This window comes from Anastrepha obliqua, chromosome 4 (genome assembly GCF_027943255.1).
Source record: "Anastrepha obliqua isolate idAnaObli1 chromosome 4, idAnaObli1_1.0, whole genome shotgun sequence".
Classification (NCBI taxonomy): Eukaryota; Metazoa; Arthropoda; class Insecta; order Diptera; family Tephritidae; genus Anastrepha; species Anastrepha obliqua.
This window is the reverse complement of record NC_072895.1, coordinates 12,816,974-12,834,162: the sequence shown is the minus strand read 5'-3', so window position 1 is coordinate 12,834,162 and position 17,189 is coordinate 12,816,974. Positions and strand designations below refer to the sequence as shown.

Genomic DNA, 17,189 nt, shown 5'->3' with positions numbered 1-17,189 from the left:
CACGAAGTTTGACAAATAAATTCACCTTAGTTTTTGCCCACAGTGGTTTCAATACTTTGTCGCGTGCCCTTTGTTTGCTGTTACCTCGGCACAACGCCTTCCCATGGAATCCACTAAATGCTGGCATCTTTCAACTTTGCTGGAACTCCAATTTTTCTGCACAGCCCTCCAGAGCCCTTCAACGCTTGTTGGTGTTATTGTAGATACACCCTTCTTTATGTCCGTCCACAGATTTTCGATAGGGTTCAAATCTGGGGACTGTGCAGGCCCCTCCATTACATTGATAGAGTTATCGTTAAACCATTTTTTTGCCATTTTGCTGGTGTGTTTGGGGTCATTGTCTTGCTGGAAGACCCACACCAGCGGCATTTCGTAGAAAGCATGCGGCAGCATAATTTCAGCAAGGATTTTTACTTAAACTGATGAATCCATAACGGTTTTGATCCAATATATAGGACCCACACCTTGAAACGAGAAGCAACCCTAAACCATAATACTAAGACCTCCATGTTTGATAGTTTTTGCTGTGAATTGTGGCTTGCATTCGCTGTTAGGTGGCCTACGGACAAAGCATCTGGAACCCTTTCCACCAAAAAGAACAGTTTTGGATACGCGAGTCCATAGCACATTTCTCCACTTTTCCTTTGGCCAATTTAGATGTGCTTTAGCAAAAGATATCCATTTAGCAACATGCTTAGAGGAAAGGAGCGGCGCTTTTCGAGGACTACAGGCATTGAGGCTGTTGTCTCGAAGTCTGCGGCGAATAGTTTCCACATTTGTCGGCACATCCAATGTTGTTTTGAGCTCTGTGACTGTCATAAAGGGATTTGCTCCGTACTAACCGTTTTACTATTAAGGGTAACAAAACTCGCTTCCTACCACGGGATTCAACTTTTTGCTCATATCTTAGGGCATTTATGCATTATAATTTTATTGTAACAGCCCAGCAATTCTCTTATTTGGGAATACAGGATTTGATTGAAAAGTAATGAGCCTTATTTTTTTTTAAGCAGTTTCATTAAACCTTTTGACTTATACAACTAATATTCTTCAAAATAGGGCCCTTGAGCGTCAATATACCGCTGGTAGCGGTCCTTCCACTGCAGGAAACATTTTTTAAACTCATCCGCCGGAATCGCGTTCAATTCGGCTATCACAGTTTTTTGGATTGCCTGGATGGAGTTGAAACGCCTCCCCTTCAGCTTTCTTTTCAGGCGCGGGAACAAGAAGAAGTCCGGAGTGGACAGGTCTGGGCTGTAAGGAGGGTGGGAAAGCACCGGAACCCCCATCTTGGTAAATGCAGAGGTACAGATTAAGGCGGTGTGCGCCGGCGCATTGTCATGATGAAGGGTCCAATTGTTGACGAGGTCGGGCCGAACCCGGGCGACGCGGGTTTTCAGCCGGAGGAGCACTTCTTTGTAAAGTGCCGCGTTTACAGTGCTTCCTGGAGGTACAAACTACTTGTGGACGATGCCTCGACAGTCGACACACTTTTAAAAAACAGCTTTCCCGCGCGGAGCGATGTTGACTGCACCGCTGTTGCGAACTGGGACCGGTTTCTAGTGGAAGAGGAAGGTCCAACGATCATTTTCCCCCACCAGCCGATTCGGTTGATCGCTTGACGCGGGAAGGCTCATTACTTTTCAATCAAACCCTGTAGGATTTACCCTCGGACACAAATTTTTTTATTAGTCCATGTTTTTCAGGGGAACAATGCTTTCCGCGACCCATAACTATACAATTTTTATAATATTATTACACGATTTTATTGAAAGTATTTTAAAAAAATTTTATTACCTTCCGTTTTCGCTTTTTTTCACAAAATTTTGCAAAACAAAATTAAAAAAGCCTACTGGTGCTATTTTATTAACTGCACAAAATGATAAGTGTTGACAAAAGATCTTTTATAACTGATTAACAGTTACGAAATTTGACAACAAATGCACATACTCTGAGATAGCATAAAAAATGTAACTGTGTTTTACACTCCAAAAAAAAAAATGTATAGTAAATAGGTGAAATTTTTACATCTTTCGAATCAGAATATTGCAACTGGTGCTATTATATTGATCAGCACTGCACATACATGCATACATACATGCTTACATTCATACATACATACATATATACTTACATACATTCAATATTGACAAAATACACTGGGATACTTTGTTTTATTTTTAATAAATTTTATTTTTAAGAGAAATGCATCAAATTTATTTGATGTTGTGCAAAGTAATGACATGCATACATACATACATACATACACACATACATATTAACATACATACACCTACTTGTATATTTAAACACCACACGAAATAATGTAAATTAAAAAAAAAAATAGTAATAATAATAAAAAAAATTTAACCAAATACAGGAAAGTACTTTTCGGCAAGAGCGGCAACTTTTGCCGAAAAGTAATTTCGCTCACATTTTTTTTTTTTGTTTTTGTTCGGTGTATAAATGTTAATACATACCTTTATATATGTAAATACTCGTACATTTTATTTGCTACACATACAGACACACACACTTTTTTTATAAATATATTCAAACATTGATAAAGTGAAACATTTATGTTGTTTTTATATATAAATATTAAAAAAAATTTACTTTCATCGTTCCATAGTATGAAGGAGGAGTGTTGGAAATGTTTCTCACCGAATCTCAAAAACACTATTACACCGCCATGAAAAAGTTGGGACGAAAAAAACCACAGAAAGTCATTAAGCGACCAATAAATCATTTTTTAGCAATGTTTTATGATTTATCGAATTCGAGAAGGTAATGATCAAATGCTAAAATTATGATTTATACAAAATAGCTGCATTCAGTTAACATTACTTTTACATTTTATGTTTGAATACTCTAACTTACCTACTCTAACTAACCTACATACGTTTTTTTTTGTTTTGTTTTTGTTTTATTTGAAACGCAAATTTTTGGTTTCCTTCCATTTGAATTACGCCTTTGCATTCACCAAATTTTAGTTCAGTTCGGTAAAGCTGCTGCTATTTACTCTAGAATTGCTCAAGTAACAGTAACATATCATTAACATATCTACAAACATTAACATTACTTAGAAATGCATACATTTTAGCCCCTCTCCAACTCCACGCCACTGCTGTGCGCGGCCTCTTCTCTCAGTTTCTACCTCTCTCTCTCTCTCTACCGCTCTCTATCACTCTTATTCTACTCATACTCTACTACTACAGCATAGTTGAGTGCGTACTTGAAAAAGAAAATATGCTGAAAATTTATATACAATCCACTCGTATCGTACATACAGTGACTCACAGCTGCATCAAATATGCAGGTAATACTTTTTTAGAAATAAGAAAATTACACGATGTTTATTAAAATTAAAAAAGAAAAATGTATACGACTTGTAATGAGATATGTACATATGCAATCAAAACAGATACCCCACTAAGTATTAGCCGTAATCATGAAATAAAAATATTAATGAGTTTGTGTTTTTTGAATACTTTTAATTTACAGGGTGAACGATATGAAGTGTTACCTATTCAAAACACCATAACTTTTTTGTGTGAAATTAGTTTTTATTGATTTCAAACACAAAATTGTCTAAAATGATTACAATTTTAACATTCATTCACTTCAGGTCGATATGACCACCTTTTGCCTTGACTATAGCCTTCAAAGAGTCAAAAAATAAGTTGCATGCTGCACGAATGTGATCTTGAGGTATTTTGGCCCATTCTCGTATAATCGCTTTTTTCAGCGCATCCATACTGGCATATTTTTTAGTCCTCACCTTGCTCTCCAAAATGGACCAGATGGAATAGTCCATCGGATTTGCGTCTGGCGAATTCGAAAGCCATTGTGTGGACGAAATGAAGTGTGGAACATGATTTTTAACCATTCTTGGTTCACACGAGCTTTATGAGACGGTGCCGAGTCCTGTTGGAACGTCCATGGTCTACGACCGAAATGTTTGCGTGTCCACGGCTCTAAAGCAGCTTCTGAAACATTTTCCCGATAATAAGTCGCATTCACTTTGACACCAGGCTCGATAAAAACGATTGGAGAGCGTCCATCAGCGGTCATTGCGGCCCAAACCCATACTTGCGATGGGAAATTGCTTCGAGTGGCCATACGTAGGCTCAAATTCTCGTATGTGCGTTTGGTCAAGTAAACACGATCGTTTTAAATGTTTATGAACTGCTCAATTCGGAATTTTTTTCATCAGAAAACACAATGTTAGGAAATTCGCTACGTTCGTGCAAGCGCAACAACTCCTTTGCTCTTTCGCACCGAATTTTGTTTTGCTGGGATGAAAGTTCGTGGAACTTGTAAGCCTTGACCTTGAGCCCATTTTTCAATATGCGTCGAATGCTGTGTTGCGATATTTTCAGTTCTTTGGCCATTTTTCTTCCACTTCGACGTGGATTCCGTTCAAGTCGAGCCTTCACTTTCCGAACCATTTCTGGCGTTGTTGCGGTTTTTTTGGTCCACCTCCATAGCGTTTTGCTATGTAACGTTTTATAGTGTGATAGACAAACATTTTATTCACTTTGAGGTGACTGAGCTCACGAACAATGGCTGGTTGTGATTTTCCAGCCAAATATAACGCAATCACACTATTACGTTTGAAAAAAATTCAACAAAACTGCTTTTGATGGCTTATAAACAATATATTGAACTGTCATTAGAAAAATTTTGACGTTGATGTCATGAGCTGTTCTACAGATACAAGCAGTGTGAATTTGGTCTTTTACCCTGTAGTGCATCATTTAAGCTGTGACCTCAAAACTGTAACTGAATTATTTTAATTTACCATATCTTTCTTACGAAGAAACATTTTTTGTTATTAAATAGAACATATTATTTAACAATAAAAAAATATAAGATATTTTTCTGCAATGGAAATAAAATAAAAAAATATTTGATATTTTCGAAAATTTTTTTTGGCTGTATCAAATAAGCTGTGAGTCACTGTACAAACTCGAATCTATCTGAATACTTACTTTACTTACCCTATTCTCATTAAACTAATTTCAATACTGTTGTTTTTTTGTTTTGTTTTTTGAAAAATGAGTACTCGTACTTGCATACATACTCGCATACGTTAAAAATAATTGCATCGCAACCGCTTATAATCTTTCAAAGTGGTTTTCTTCAATTTTTTGGTAAAAGTGTTACAATTTTAATCATACATACATACCTACATACATAGTTAGGCACATTCATATGTAAATATACTCTCTCGTTGCGATAACGAATTTACTGCTACAGTGCGTTCTTAGCATACTCGTACCCGCAGTGCGTACCCGCCGCCCACAAACAAATTTAGCTGTTCATACATAGCTGAATGATTGAATGATTTGGTGATAAAATTATTTAAACACTTGCTTTCTTCTCTAATTGCGAGTGAGAGATTTTACTTGTAATACGATTGTTGCGGTGTGTTCTACAGTTTGTAGTTTCCTACTGTGGGAGAACTGTAAGCGTAGAAAACCCCAAAACTATTTAATTTGTATGTACTATGTAGTGCCTACTAAGTAAATCTACATAAAGTAGACAAATTTCCATACCTATATTTCGATATTAGTGTCGTTGAAATGGTTAAAATGTACATAAATAGATTGTGATGGAACAAAGTGACCCTGTAAGTGTTTGCATTGATCATCTCTCCTGAGAATGTATAGTAATTGACTCCCCTACAAATATGCAATGAAAATCTTTATTTGTAGTGTGACACTTCCCAGTATGTTTGTATGTAACACCTCTCTACGTGATCTCCGTACAAAGGAGAGACCTACTTATGTATATTTTTATTTTTGCGCATAAATCATTGTGAAAAATCCATGCCATCATCCGTTCATTGTTGTTTGCTGTTTTCAACTTCAGTTTGCTATTTGTTGCTTGCTATAGCTGTGCATATTAGTGTGTGTGTTTGAGTTGAATATTTTATATTTTCTTAAATGTATAAGTAGTATTTTTCACTATATTCGTATTATTTAATTTCGTTAGTCGATAGTCGATTTATTAATCGATAGTCATAACTAATATAAAAAAAATATGAAATGAAAATTAATAAGAATATTTAGTTTGTTGGTATATTTAATGATGTTGAGAAGTTCGTATGGGTTTAAAACTACATAGAAGAAAAAAAACCAAAAACATCTATACGATTAACTGTATTAGTTCTCAATTTGCTTAAAAATATACACAAATATGGAAAAAATAACGGAAAATTCAACCGACCAACAAATTTAAATGTTTTTAATTAGACTAGAAAAGCGACCGTACAAATACAGGGTGTTTCAATAAGACCACAATTTCAAAATATACACAAATATAGAATAAATAACGGAAAATTCAACCGACCAACAAATTTAAATGTTTTTAATTGGACTAGAAAAGCGACCGTACAAATACAGGGTGTTTCAATAAGACCACAATTTCAAAATATACACAAATATAGAATAAATAACGGAAAATTCAACCGACCAACAAATTTAAATGTTTTTAATTGGACTAGAAAACCGAGCATACAAATACACGGTGTTTCAATAAGACCACAATTTCAAATTATACACAAATATAGAATAAATAACGGAAAAATCAAGCGACCAACAAATAAATTTTTTTCAATTTCACTAGAAAAGCGACCGTACAAATAAAGGGTGTGTCTATAAGACCACAGATTCTTTCTGCATAAATTAAATGCAACGCAATTTTTCAAAACAATGTTTGTTTTAATTAATCATTTTTTTAGTCAATGCCCACAAAATTTTCATTTCATTATTCCACGGCATATTCCGCGAACAAAAACTCTCTCTTATCACCAAGCACGGAATAATCCGCAATAAATTATTTTTTTGTTAGTTTTGAAAAAACTAATCCTGTAATCCTGTAACATTCTTTTTCATTAGAACAAACAGTAAAAGTCTTGCCGACGCAAAGTATTTTGAGAACATCGCGCATTTCGAGCAGTGATGCAAAGGGGTTAAGCTCTAGAATCATCTCGGGCTTATTGGCATAGACTTTATTTTTCAAGTAGCTCCAGAGAAAGAAGTTACAGGGTCTGAAATCGCAAGACACAACATTTAAAAAATTCGGCAAATTTTTATCAAAATTTAAGACTTTTAAGACCAAATTATTAGAAAAAAGCTTAGCAGTTTTGTAGTAAAGGGTTTTCCAATAACAGATGGTATTTAAATATTTAAAGGCTATCGAGAGATGATTAACGATTTTTTATGACCGGAATTGGATGGTATTGATCTGAACAACGGTTATTTTCAACAAGCCGGCGCTACGTGCCACACAAGCAACGAAACTATTGATCTTTTACGGGAAAAGTTTCCAGGCCGTGTTATCTCTCGAAGAGGTGATCACAATTGGACACCGAGATCTTGTGATTTAACAGCTTGTGACTTTTTTCTTTGGGTCCACTTGAAAGAGAAGGTCTACGCCAACAGCCCAGGGTCATTCAAGATCTCAAAGATGGAATTCGTGAGGCTATCGAGGACATAGGGCAGCCACTTTGCAATTCAGTTATGGAAAATTTCATGAAAAGGATATTATCCTGTTAGCGTCCTATTAACGGCATACCTTCCTCTTTATAATGAAATAAACATCCGATCATGTACATATGTTAAAAAATAGCCCTTTTCTTTGAATATCAAACACGACGTTCTGTAGACGACCTCGGCTCGTGATATTTACGTTTGGCCCGACGATCTATTCACGAGCCTGGCTCGTCATATTCATGTTTGGGCCAACATTTTCATCACGAATCTGTTCTGTGCTTTAAGCAAGGGGTTAACTCCGTTTTATTGTGGACTATAATTTCATACAAATGCTGTCTGGACTGGCTTTGCTGTGTAGCTTGTACTGTGAGAACAGTCCCTCAAATCCATGTTTGACACGTTCTGGCTCTATCTCACGAATGACTCAAACCATGTTCACTTTTTTTTTGTTTGCTTCCTTGTTCACTCCACTCGTGAGCATAAGGCCTCGACAAGACTCAGTTTTGCGTTGGTTTCCTTAAACTGTTTTGCTTTCTGGTAGGATAGGTGATTAGCCTGCCACTTCACCATTACTGGTCTGAAACTTTTCTGTATTATTCGTTTAAGGGGGAGCCTGCTTTAGAGGCTTCAAACAATCGATTTTTTTTGCATAAATGTCTTCCCAAACTATGCAAGAATGTGTCCTCAAAATCTCAGAAGCAAATTCGAAATATTTTCGGAGTTACAGAAGAAATTGTGAGCAAGCGTCGAGCAGGTATACATGCGGCCGAATCGCTCGAAGTGCGATTTCTCTGTTTTTTATTTTCGCGATTTTTCCTAATTGGCGAGAAAGATAGGGAAAAGGTTAAACGTCCTATTGAAACGAGATAACATTGATTGTATTCGGAATTAAATTCTCTTCTAGTTGAACATAAAAAAACTTAAAAAAGTTATGATTAACCCACTTTTTAAACAATCTAAAGTGAATTTGTTTTTCCAAAAAAATTAATTTTTTTTAACTAGCGAAAAATTGTTGAATTTCTCACTTTTTGTTTTTAATTTTCTTGGTCTAACTAGAAGCTATACTATACTAAAATAAAAATTTTTTTAGGTTTTTGGTTTCTGATGAAAATTGCGACCTGCATCTTTCTCGCCGCACGACACGGGCACACCCGAGGCGCCTCGGCAAAATGCTTGGCATAATATTTCAATAAAAAAATTTGAGAAGACTGCTGAAATATATAACAATAAAACCAGAAAGTTTCGTTTCAATCGAATATTTCTTTCCTTCTCAAAAAAATCCACGAAAAAATCGATTTTTTGAAGCCTCTAAAGCAGGCTCCCCCCTTAAGATCCCCCTTCAAGGCGACCATTTGACATAATTCAATTTTTTTTTTCCTTGTTCACTGCTCTCGGAAGCATTATCGAAGACAAGACTCTACACGGTTCTAGGCTGCTCAATATTTATACCGCTTGATTTTTGCCAAGTTTATTTTTATGTAATATATCTACCTTAGAAAATCGCATTTATGATGCTAGGCGGCTGCATGAATTTTATGGTACACCAAGTTTAGGAAATTTTATATATACATAAAAAAATTAAAAATAATAGAATCTTCTACAATTCTTACAATTAAAATTTTGGCAAAAAATGTTTACCGTTATGCGTGTAGTGGAGTTACGTATTAGAAATCAAATAGAGTTTATTTTAGTGATATTTTTTTAGTGTTTCGCTCATTTTACAAATGCCACGTAGAGTTTGTTTTTCTCAATTTTATATTAAAATTAATTTAGTTCGCACAGGTTATAATAATTTTTGATTCATCATTCCTTCTTACTTAATTTTAATAAAACTTTTCAATTACAAAAAATGTTTGTAAATTTTTTCGGTTATGTAAATAAATTTCTAAAAATATATTTCCTTCAATAAATATGACTAAAATGTGTTCTTTTTTCAATAACTCTTCTCCCCCTTTCCTCACGGCTAACGTTACATGTAAACGTCACTGAAACTTCTTAAAACAACTACAACAATAACAAAAAACACATGAAACAATCTATACAATAAATGTCAACGCCCGCAACTGAAACACTTAACAACAAAAACACAAAAACTACAACAACGCTGCATACGTTAAAAAAAAAACAACAACAAACAACAACCCAGATTCGAAATAGCCATATTTGTATTGATTTTTTTAAATATGTTAACAATGGGTATCGAGCACTACAATCAACCGCATTCTGTGTTTTTTATACTCGAAGTAAGCAATGCATTTTTTACCACCGTTTTTGGTCTGGGTAAGTACCGTACACCATTACATACATAGCATAGATGAGAATTTATGCGATACCAAAAAACAAAAAAAAAAAACAAAAAAACGCAAAAAAAGCGAAAAAACGCAAAAAAAATATGCATGTTTCTAAATGTAAATATGTAAATATTTTGTAATTTTTGTACCCAATTCATTCTGTTCTGTGCACTAAATCCCAATTTCGTTTCGCCTCCCACAGAGGCGATCGTCAAGATCATCGGTTTGCGTTATCACTACTTTACTGTGCCATGGAACGTTTTCGATTTCCTACTTGTGCTCGCCTCAATTTTCGGCATCCTCATGGAGGATATCATGATCGATTTGCCCATCAGCCCAACCCTATTGCGTGTGGTACGCGTCTTTCGCATCGGTCGTATACTGCGTCTCATTAAAGCGGCCAAAGGTATACGTAAACTATTGTTCGCTTTAGTTGTCTCACTGCCGGCGCTATTTAATATTGGCGCACTACTGGGATTGATCACCTTCATCTATGCGATATTGGGCATGTCACTGTTCGGCCATGTTAAGCTGCAGGGCGCCTTAGATGATATGGTGAACTTTCAGACATTCGGACGCAGCATGCAGCTGTTGTTTCGGCTAATGACCTCCGCTGGTTGGAATGATGTGCTGGAATCACTGATGATTCAACCACCCGATTGCGATCCCTTCTTCAATAAACAAACAAACGGAGACTGCGGCCATCCCCTATTGGCCATCACCTATTTTACTAGTTTCATTATAATCAGTTATATGATTGTGATTAACATGTACATTGCAATTATTTTGGAGAATTTTAATCAGGCACATCAAGAGGAAGAGATCGGTATTGTCGAAGACGATCTGGAGATGTTCTATATCAGATGGTCCAAGTTAGTATAAATATATATACGTAGATATATGTTTTGCACTCGTACAAACCTAATTTTATACACTTTGCTTTTTTTTGTTTTATGTTTCTTAAATTGTTTTACAGATACGACCCACACGCCACACAATTCATACATTTCGGTCAACTTTCGGATTTCATTGCCTCGCTCGATCCACCGCTTGGCATTTCGAAGCCCAACACTGTGGCGTTGGTCTCATTCAATTTGCCGATATCGAGGGGTAATAAAATTCATTGCCTTGATATTTTACATGCGCTAGTCAAACATGTGTTGGGTCATGTTGAGGAGACGGACAACTTCAAGCAGTTGCAGGAACAAATGGACGTGAAATTCAAGAAACAATTCCCCACACGAAAAGAGTTGGAAATTGTTTCGTCAACACGTATTTGGAAGCGGCAAGAAAAGGCGGCCAAGACTATACAGAATGCGTGGCACGAATACCAGCGGTAAGAATAAAAAAATAAAATTAAATTAAAAAATAGAATAAAAAAAAAAAAAAAAAATTAAAAAATAGAATAAAATAAAAAAGCAATAATAATTGTAAGAAATCCAACGATTGGCCTGGGGTACGGTACACTAGACAGGGCTAGTTTACTGGGGCGGCAGCCCTTGGGCGAGGAAAACACGAGTCATTCCGGTAACGTAGAACCGGCTGCCGTGAGAATAGCCTCTTTCCGTCCGCATGACGTATTGGTAATATTTATTTTCACGCTGGGCCAAGAAAAATAGCAGATGGTTAAGCGTCGTTTTAGGCTTTTTATTTAACTTCTTTTACATACAAAAATTAAAAAAAAAAAATTTTACTTCAAGTGGTTAGAGGTGGTCAGAGGCCAGAAAAAATTATGATTTTCAATAAGTTTTTTTGCTAGTCAATTGCTTTATTTTACAAAAATAAAAGCAGCAAAATTAAAAAAAAAATTAATAATTGTAAAAGTTATCGCTGTTTGTGTGGAACACGTTTCTCCAGAAGTCCCTTGCGGTGATCGTCACAAGTCCTTGGAGATTCATCCTCAGGAAATATATTTCAGATTTTCAAGAAAAAACCAACAATTAATTGAAAAAATCCTTCGATCAGGCCCGAGCGCCCTTTGTTAATTGTTGAATAACTCGAAAAGTATTTGTCGGATTCACTTCAAATGCTCGCACAATATTTTTAAGATATTATGCTTTAAGAAAATATAAAAAAATTCAATTTTTTGAAAATTCTGACTACCCCTAGCCCCTTAAGCGTCGAGATTGAAGGGGTCCCGGTGATCTAGAACTCGAAAACTTTGGGTATTTTCAGGAATATTTTTTTGCAATAAAAAAAAAATGAAAAAAAAAAATTGTTTACTTTAAGTGGTTAGAGGTAGTAGAGCCCAGAGTTTTTTATGTTTTTCAAAAGCAGTATAAATTTTATTGAATTCTACCTAGCGGTTTTTAAGTTACCAGTTCAAAAAACATAGTTTTGCGAAAAACGCATTTAAAGTTTTGCTATCGATTCCGGTGCGTCCAAGCACCCTTTGTTAATTGTTGAATAACTCGAAAAGTATTTGTCGGATTCACTTCACAGATATTATACTTTAAGAAAATATTATATAAAAAATTCATTTTTTTGAAAATTCTGACTGCCCCTAGTACCTTAAGCATTGAGATTTAAGGGGTTCCGGTGATCTAGAACTCGAAAACTGAGGGTATTTTCAGGAATTTTTTTTTGCAATAAAAAAAAATGGAAAATGATATTTAAATTTTTTAGGCGTTCCATTTAACTTTTTTTTCAGTTTTTAATAAAAAAAAAGCGAAATAATTAAAATAATAATATGATTCTGGTACGGGCGATAGCCAGTGTTCGTGAACAACATATTACAATTTCAGACGATTCGGTTGAGAAGGCCCAAAAAAGTCGTTTCGAGATAAATGAGTTGAAAGTTTGAGGTACAGAGCGCGCGGACCGCTCTCTACCTAGTTAATGGGCTGCAGAAGCTATAATATTGGGACTTTCCGCATGTAAATTTCACAGTATGTTCTTGAGATGCTATACTATCGAAATATCGAAAAAACAAATAATCGATTTTTGGAAATTTCTAGACCACCGGGTCCCCTTAAAATTGATGAGCTATAGAAAAAATTCTTCAACTGAATGAAATGTTAAAGATATACGCCCGTGAATAATTTATTGAGAGAGGATATTATCGTTTCATGATTGGTAACAAGAGATTCCTTTATATCAAAGGTGTGTTGGTATAAAAATTCCTGGATCTTAAGGATCAAAATGGTTCATTAAGGTCACACGCCTTCAACTCAAATGTATAACAATTCACGTATAATATTTTCTGCTGTTGCTTTGAGCGTAATTCGCTAAATTTCCTGGTGTTCCATTACAGGTCGTATGCAAAGGGAATATAGCTTTTATGCCATACCAAAATTAAGTGAGCTACAAAACTGCATCCCAGAACTTTTTCAATTTTGATATATTTTTCTTGTTTCTTTTTAAATCTTAGTTACTCTATGATCAGAAAGTACCGGGAATGTTTAAATAAAACAAAACAGAGTTAAATTTCAGGCAAATTTATTTTATCTCCTTCAAAATATGACCCGTCTGAAGCAACACCCATGTGGCAACGTTTAACCCAGTCCTCCATGCACCGCTGGTAGGCCGACGAAGGGATGGCCTTCAGCTCCTTCGTCGCATTCTCTTTGATCTCCTCTATCGACTGAAATCTCCTTCCGCGAAGTGGTAACTTCAGTTTGGGAAACAAAAAGAAGTCGCACGGGGCCATATCAGGTGAATACGGTGCTTGCACGATGGTATTTACTTGGTGTTTGGTCAAATAATCCAGCCCAATTTGGGCTCGGTGCGATGGCTCAAAATCCAAGAATTGTTTGCCACATTTCCGGCCATTTGCGTTGTACAGCATCTCTCAAACGCTTCAAAACGGATAAATAGTGACAGATGTGTGTCGTAAGAAAAAAAATGGACTGGTTCCCATGTACGCGGTTCGTTTAAATTAAACATTCCCGGTACTTTTCCTAAGAAAAGCCATTTATGATACCTGCATTTGACTTCCATCTCCTAACTAAGTTGCTTAAACCATTTAGATCTATTTAAGAAGGTAACTAGTCCCCCCAGTGAGACATTTTGCAAATTTCCTAGCATTCAAATAAATATGAGCCAAGATATTTGGCACGGCTTCTTTGAAGTGCAGGACATTCACAGAGCTCCTGCAAAAGCCATTGTGAGGTACTCCCATTCTAATGGCTAGGATGTCAATAGTGTGCCTGTGAGGAATCTGGTACTTGATCTGTTGAATCCAATCAGACGTTTTGTCCTTTACAGATTCAATTTTGGTCAGAGCGCTTTGGAGACCCTGCAGTTAGTAGTCAGAGATCACCTTCTATTGGTATCCGCGATTACGCTCAAGTCAATCGCATTGAACAGTTCGTTTAGATGAATGCTTATGTGGCCTCTACCACTCGCTGAAGGTCCTCGCTCAGATCCCTTACTTGCCTACTGATCCGCTCTTTCATTTCCCTTCACTCCAGAACCTGGGACCCACCAACGTGTGGTGTTGTTGCCTAAGCGAACGCGAACTCCTGCATTCTTTAACAAATTTTGAATTGATGCGCGTTCAGGCCAGTGCCTTGATCGCTGCTTGACTAACAACAAAAATGGTAAAAATTGCTAGAGGCTTATGCTGTTGCTATTGTTGTTGTTGTTGTTGTAACGGCAAAAACATTCCCCATGCATGTACGAGGAGTGCTGCTGAAGTGACAATCCTTGGCTGGATATAATGGAAGTCCGAGTCGTTCCAGTAAAGTAGAACCGACTGTCGGGGGATCGTCTTATCATTTTAGCTGCTTTGCCATAGCGTAGATTTTAGCTTAGAAGGCGCTATACCGGTATGGGAGCCTAAAGGAGCAATTTAAGGATTAAGGACAATCCAAATACACTCCCGATCCAGTGCTATTGCCCATCTTTGAGCCGTCAGTATACAGATTTTAATTTTTGTTTCTTTTGTGGGTGAGGTAGGGTTCAAAATGCCTTCGCACTTACAGTGACCATCGTCAACTGCGTCAAATTGCGTAGCCCATAAAACAATCCCGCCACCTCTTCTGAGAACTCCTTTATACATTACTTCGGGACGACCCAGAACGGCGTCCATGAAATGGACCAATACTATTCACCCACGTCTGGGTCCACCATATCTGTAGCCAGCTTCATGCTATAGGCTCGTCTTCTAATGGCTCTGTGCAGCCGTACCAGTGGTATGTGGGGCATGCTCGAAGGTTCCTCTCACATGGGAGTATGGAGATTATACGCCAGCGATAGTTTCTTTAGCATCTGCAGCAAAACCGTTTTTACCGCCGTGAGCACTTGACTCGAACGTCTGTTATTTGTGGTCACTTCACTATAAATATGGTTACCACAATCATCTATAAGCTATATTTTTGTAAAAAAAAAAAATTAAATAAAAATAAATAAATAATCAAACCTTTCTAATATGTCCCGCTGCCACGTCACTGTGTATGGCTGGTGAAGGCTGGACTGCAGAATAGAAATATGTCTTTAAATAGTTCAACTTTAGGTACTCTAAAAATATGTAACCGTCTTGAAATTTAATTTGAAATCGAATTTGCTTCCTCAGCTTTAACGCAAAAAAAAATAAACGCTGCTTAAGTTTCAACACCACAATTAAATGTGACTGTATTTTCTTATTTTTCTCATTTCCAGCATGAAGAAAGAGAAGGAACGCTCAAACTCGGGTGACAGCATGACCCAAACATCGAGTCCCGGTGGATGGCAGTCCAAATTGTCTGCGCTTAATTTCTTTCATCTCCAAGTACTTATCAATATACATACATACATACACATGCATATATTTATATATATATATATTATATACATTAGTTTGGGAGAAGAAAGTCCATTATTTTTGCACGAATGGTTTAGCTGAATGGAATCGACGAAACCAAAATTGCACGTAATTAGGTCTGTTCGAAGAATGATAGAAACAAGATTGCGCCCATCAGAGAGTGCGTGACGTCGAATTAGTTGAGTTGTGTCGTGTTGCCAATTATTTGCTCTTCGCAATAAATTTAGTGCTTTTTTATACCCAAAATTCGAAAATTTTTAAGTTTGGTGTTTGTTTCTTTTTTTAATTTAAAACTACCGAAACTGTAAGTTAAAAAAAACAAAAGTTATATTATTAAACAAAATAATGTTAAAAAAGGGCACTCTGAGAAGATTTTAGTGTTACTGAAAATTTGTTGGTTCTTATAAAAATCGATATTTTGAAAGTGTAAATTTAATTGTTTGCTCCTTCTAAGGTTTTGTTAGAATATTAAATCTTCTTCTCTCAACTCTTCTTAACATTGAAAACCTTTTTACACATTTTAAAAAGCGTTTAAATTTACTGAATGCGACTTAAAACCAAAGAGGTGTAATCGTTTCGTTCGGTCTTCAATCCTTAGTGGGACATAGCATCAAGAGGTGTATTTATAGTAAAAATAAGGAACAAAATACCAGAAAATACTGGAGAAACCATGTCGACAATTTTACAAAAAGAGTACCTTATCTTGTTACATAACCTCAAATATAGCAAAAAAGTCGTTCTCTAAACAAAAGAGTTGCTCTTAACAAAGCCTCTTCTCTCTTCTATGTTAAAAACAATTTGTCACCCATACAAAGTTCTTTATGTAATTCAATAAAAATTTGGTATTTTATTTCCTTTAAGTGGGCATTTTAGTGCATTTTTATATCCAAAGCTAGGCAACACTGCATTAGCGAAAGAGAGATTTGACTGCTGGAAGGAGAAGAACACCAACAATAACTGCAATCGCGGGCAATGTGACCAGATGTGAAAAAAATTAAGCTAAAGAAAACTGAGTGAATTATTGAACTAATTTTTAAAAAATGTCATGAAGAAAGAACTCCGAGAAACTAAACCCAGAGACTAAATAACAAAGAAAATTCTAAAGCAAGTTACGAAAATGATAATCTTGCCATACTGGTGCTAATACGACGTCATTCATTGTCAAATTTGCTGAGAGCAATTTGCTGAGAGCCTTCTCATTATTCTTTCCATCATTAGTCTGTTCATGAAGCAAATGGCTGGCAACAATTTTTAAAAATTATCACGTTTTGGATGTCATGTCCCCGAAAAACATGCAAAGTAGGGGAAAGTGAGAGAGCTAAATAACATTTCATTTTGAGGGGAAGTTGCAAGTTTTTACTGGATGAATTTTTACTTGTAAGAATTTGCAAGTGAGGAAAACAGCTGATCGCAAAGTAAAGATAAACACGAATTAAAATTTGCGAATTGAGTCAAAGTTCTAAATTTAAATAAAAATGGAGAATGCAAGCAAATATATTTTAGATAAAATGTATTGTATTAAATTTATTTGAGGTCATATATTAAATGGAAATCGGCCAATGGTATAGAGGTATGCATTTCTGAACCACAGGCTCCAGTTGTTGTAGTTGTAGCAGCATAAACATTCCCCATATATGTACGGGAAATGCTGCT

At 36.0% G+C, this 17,189-nt stretch overlaps 1 protein-coding gene across 1 annotated transcript in view; it reads left to right on the top strand.

Annotated features, from left to right (window-relative positions):
- LOC129243936 (sodium channel protein 60E) overlaps window positions 1–17,189 on the top strand; it is a 92,993-nt gene that overhangs the window by 51,185 nt on the left and 24,619 nt on the right. The window contains exons 21-25 of the mRNA XM_054881416.1: window positions 2,633–2,787; window positions 9,649–9,782; window positions 9,996–10,665; window positions 10,770–11,129; window positions 15,395–15,503. Coding sequence (XP_054737391.1) covers window positions 2,633–2,787; window positions 9,649–9,782; window positions 9,996–10,665; window positions 10,770–11,129; window positions 15,395–15,503 — 1,428 coding nt within the window. The remainder of the gene's footprint in view (window positions 1–2,632; window positions 2,788–9,648; window positions 9,783–9,995; window positions 10,666–10,769; window positions 11,130–15,394; window positions 15,504–17,189) is intronic.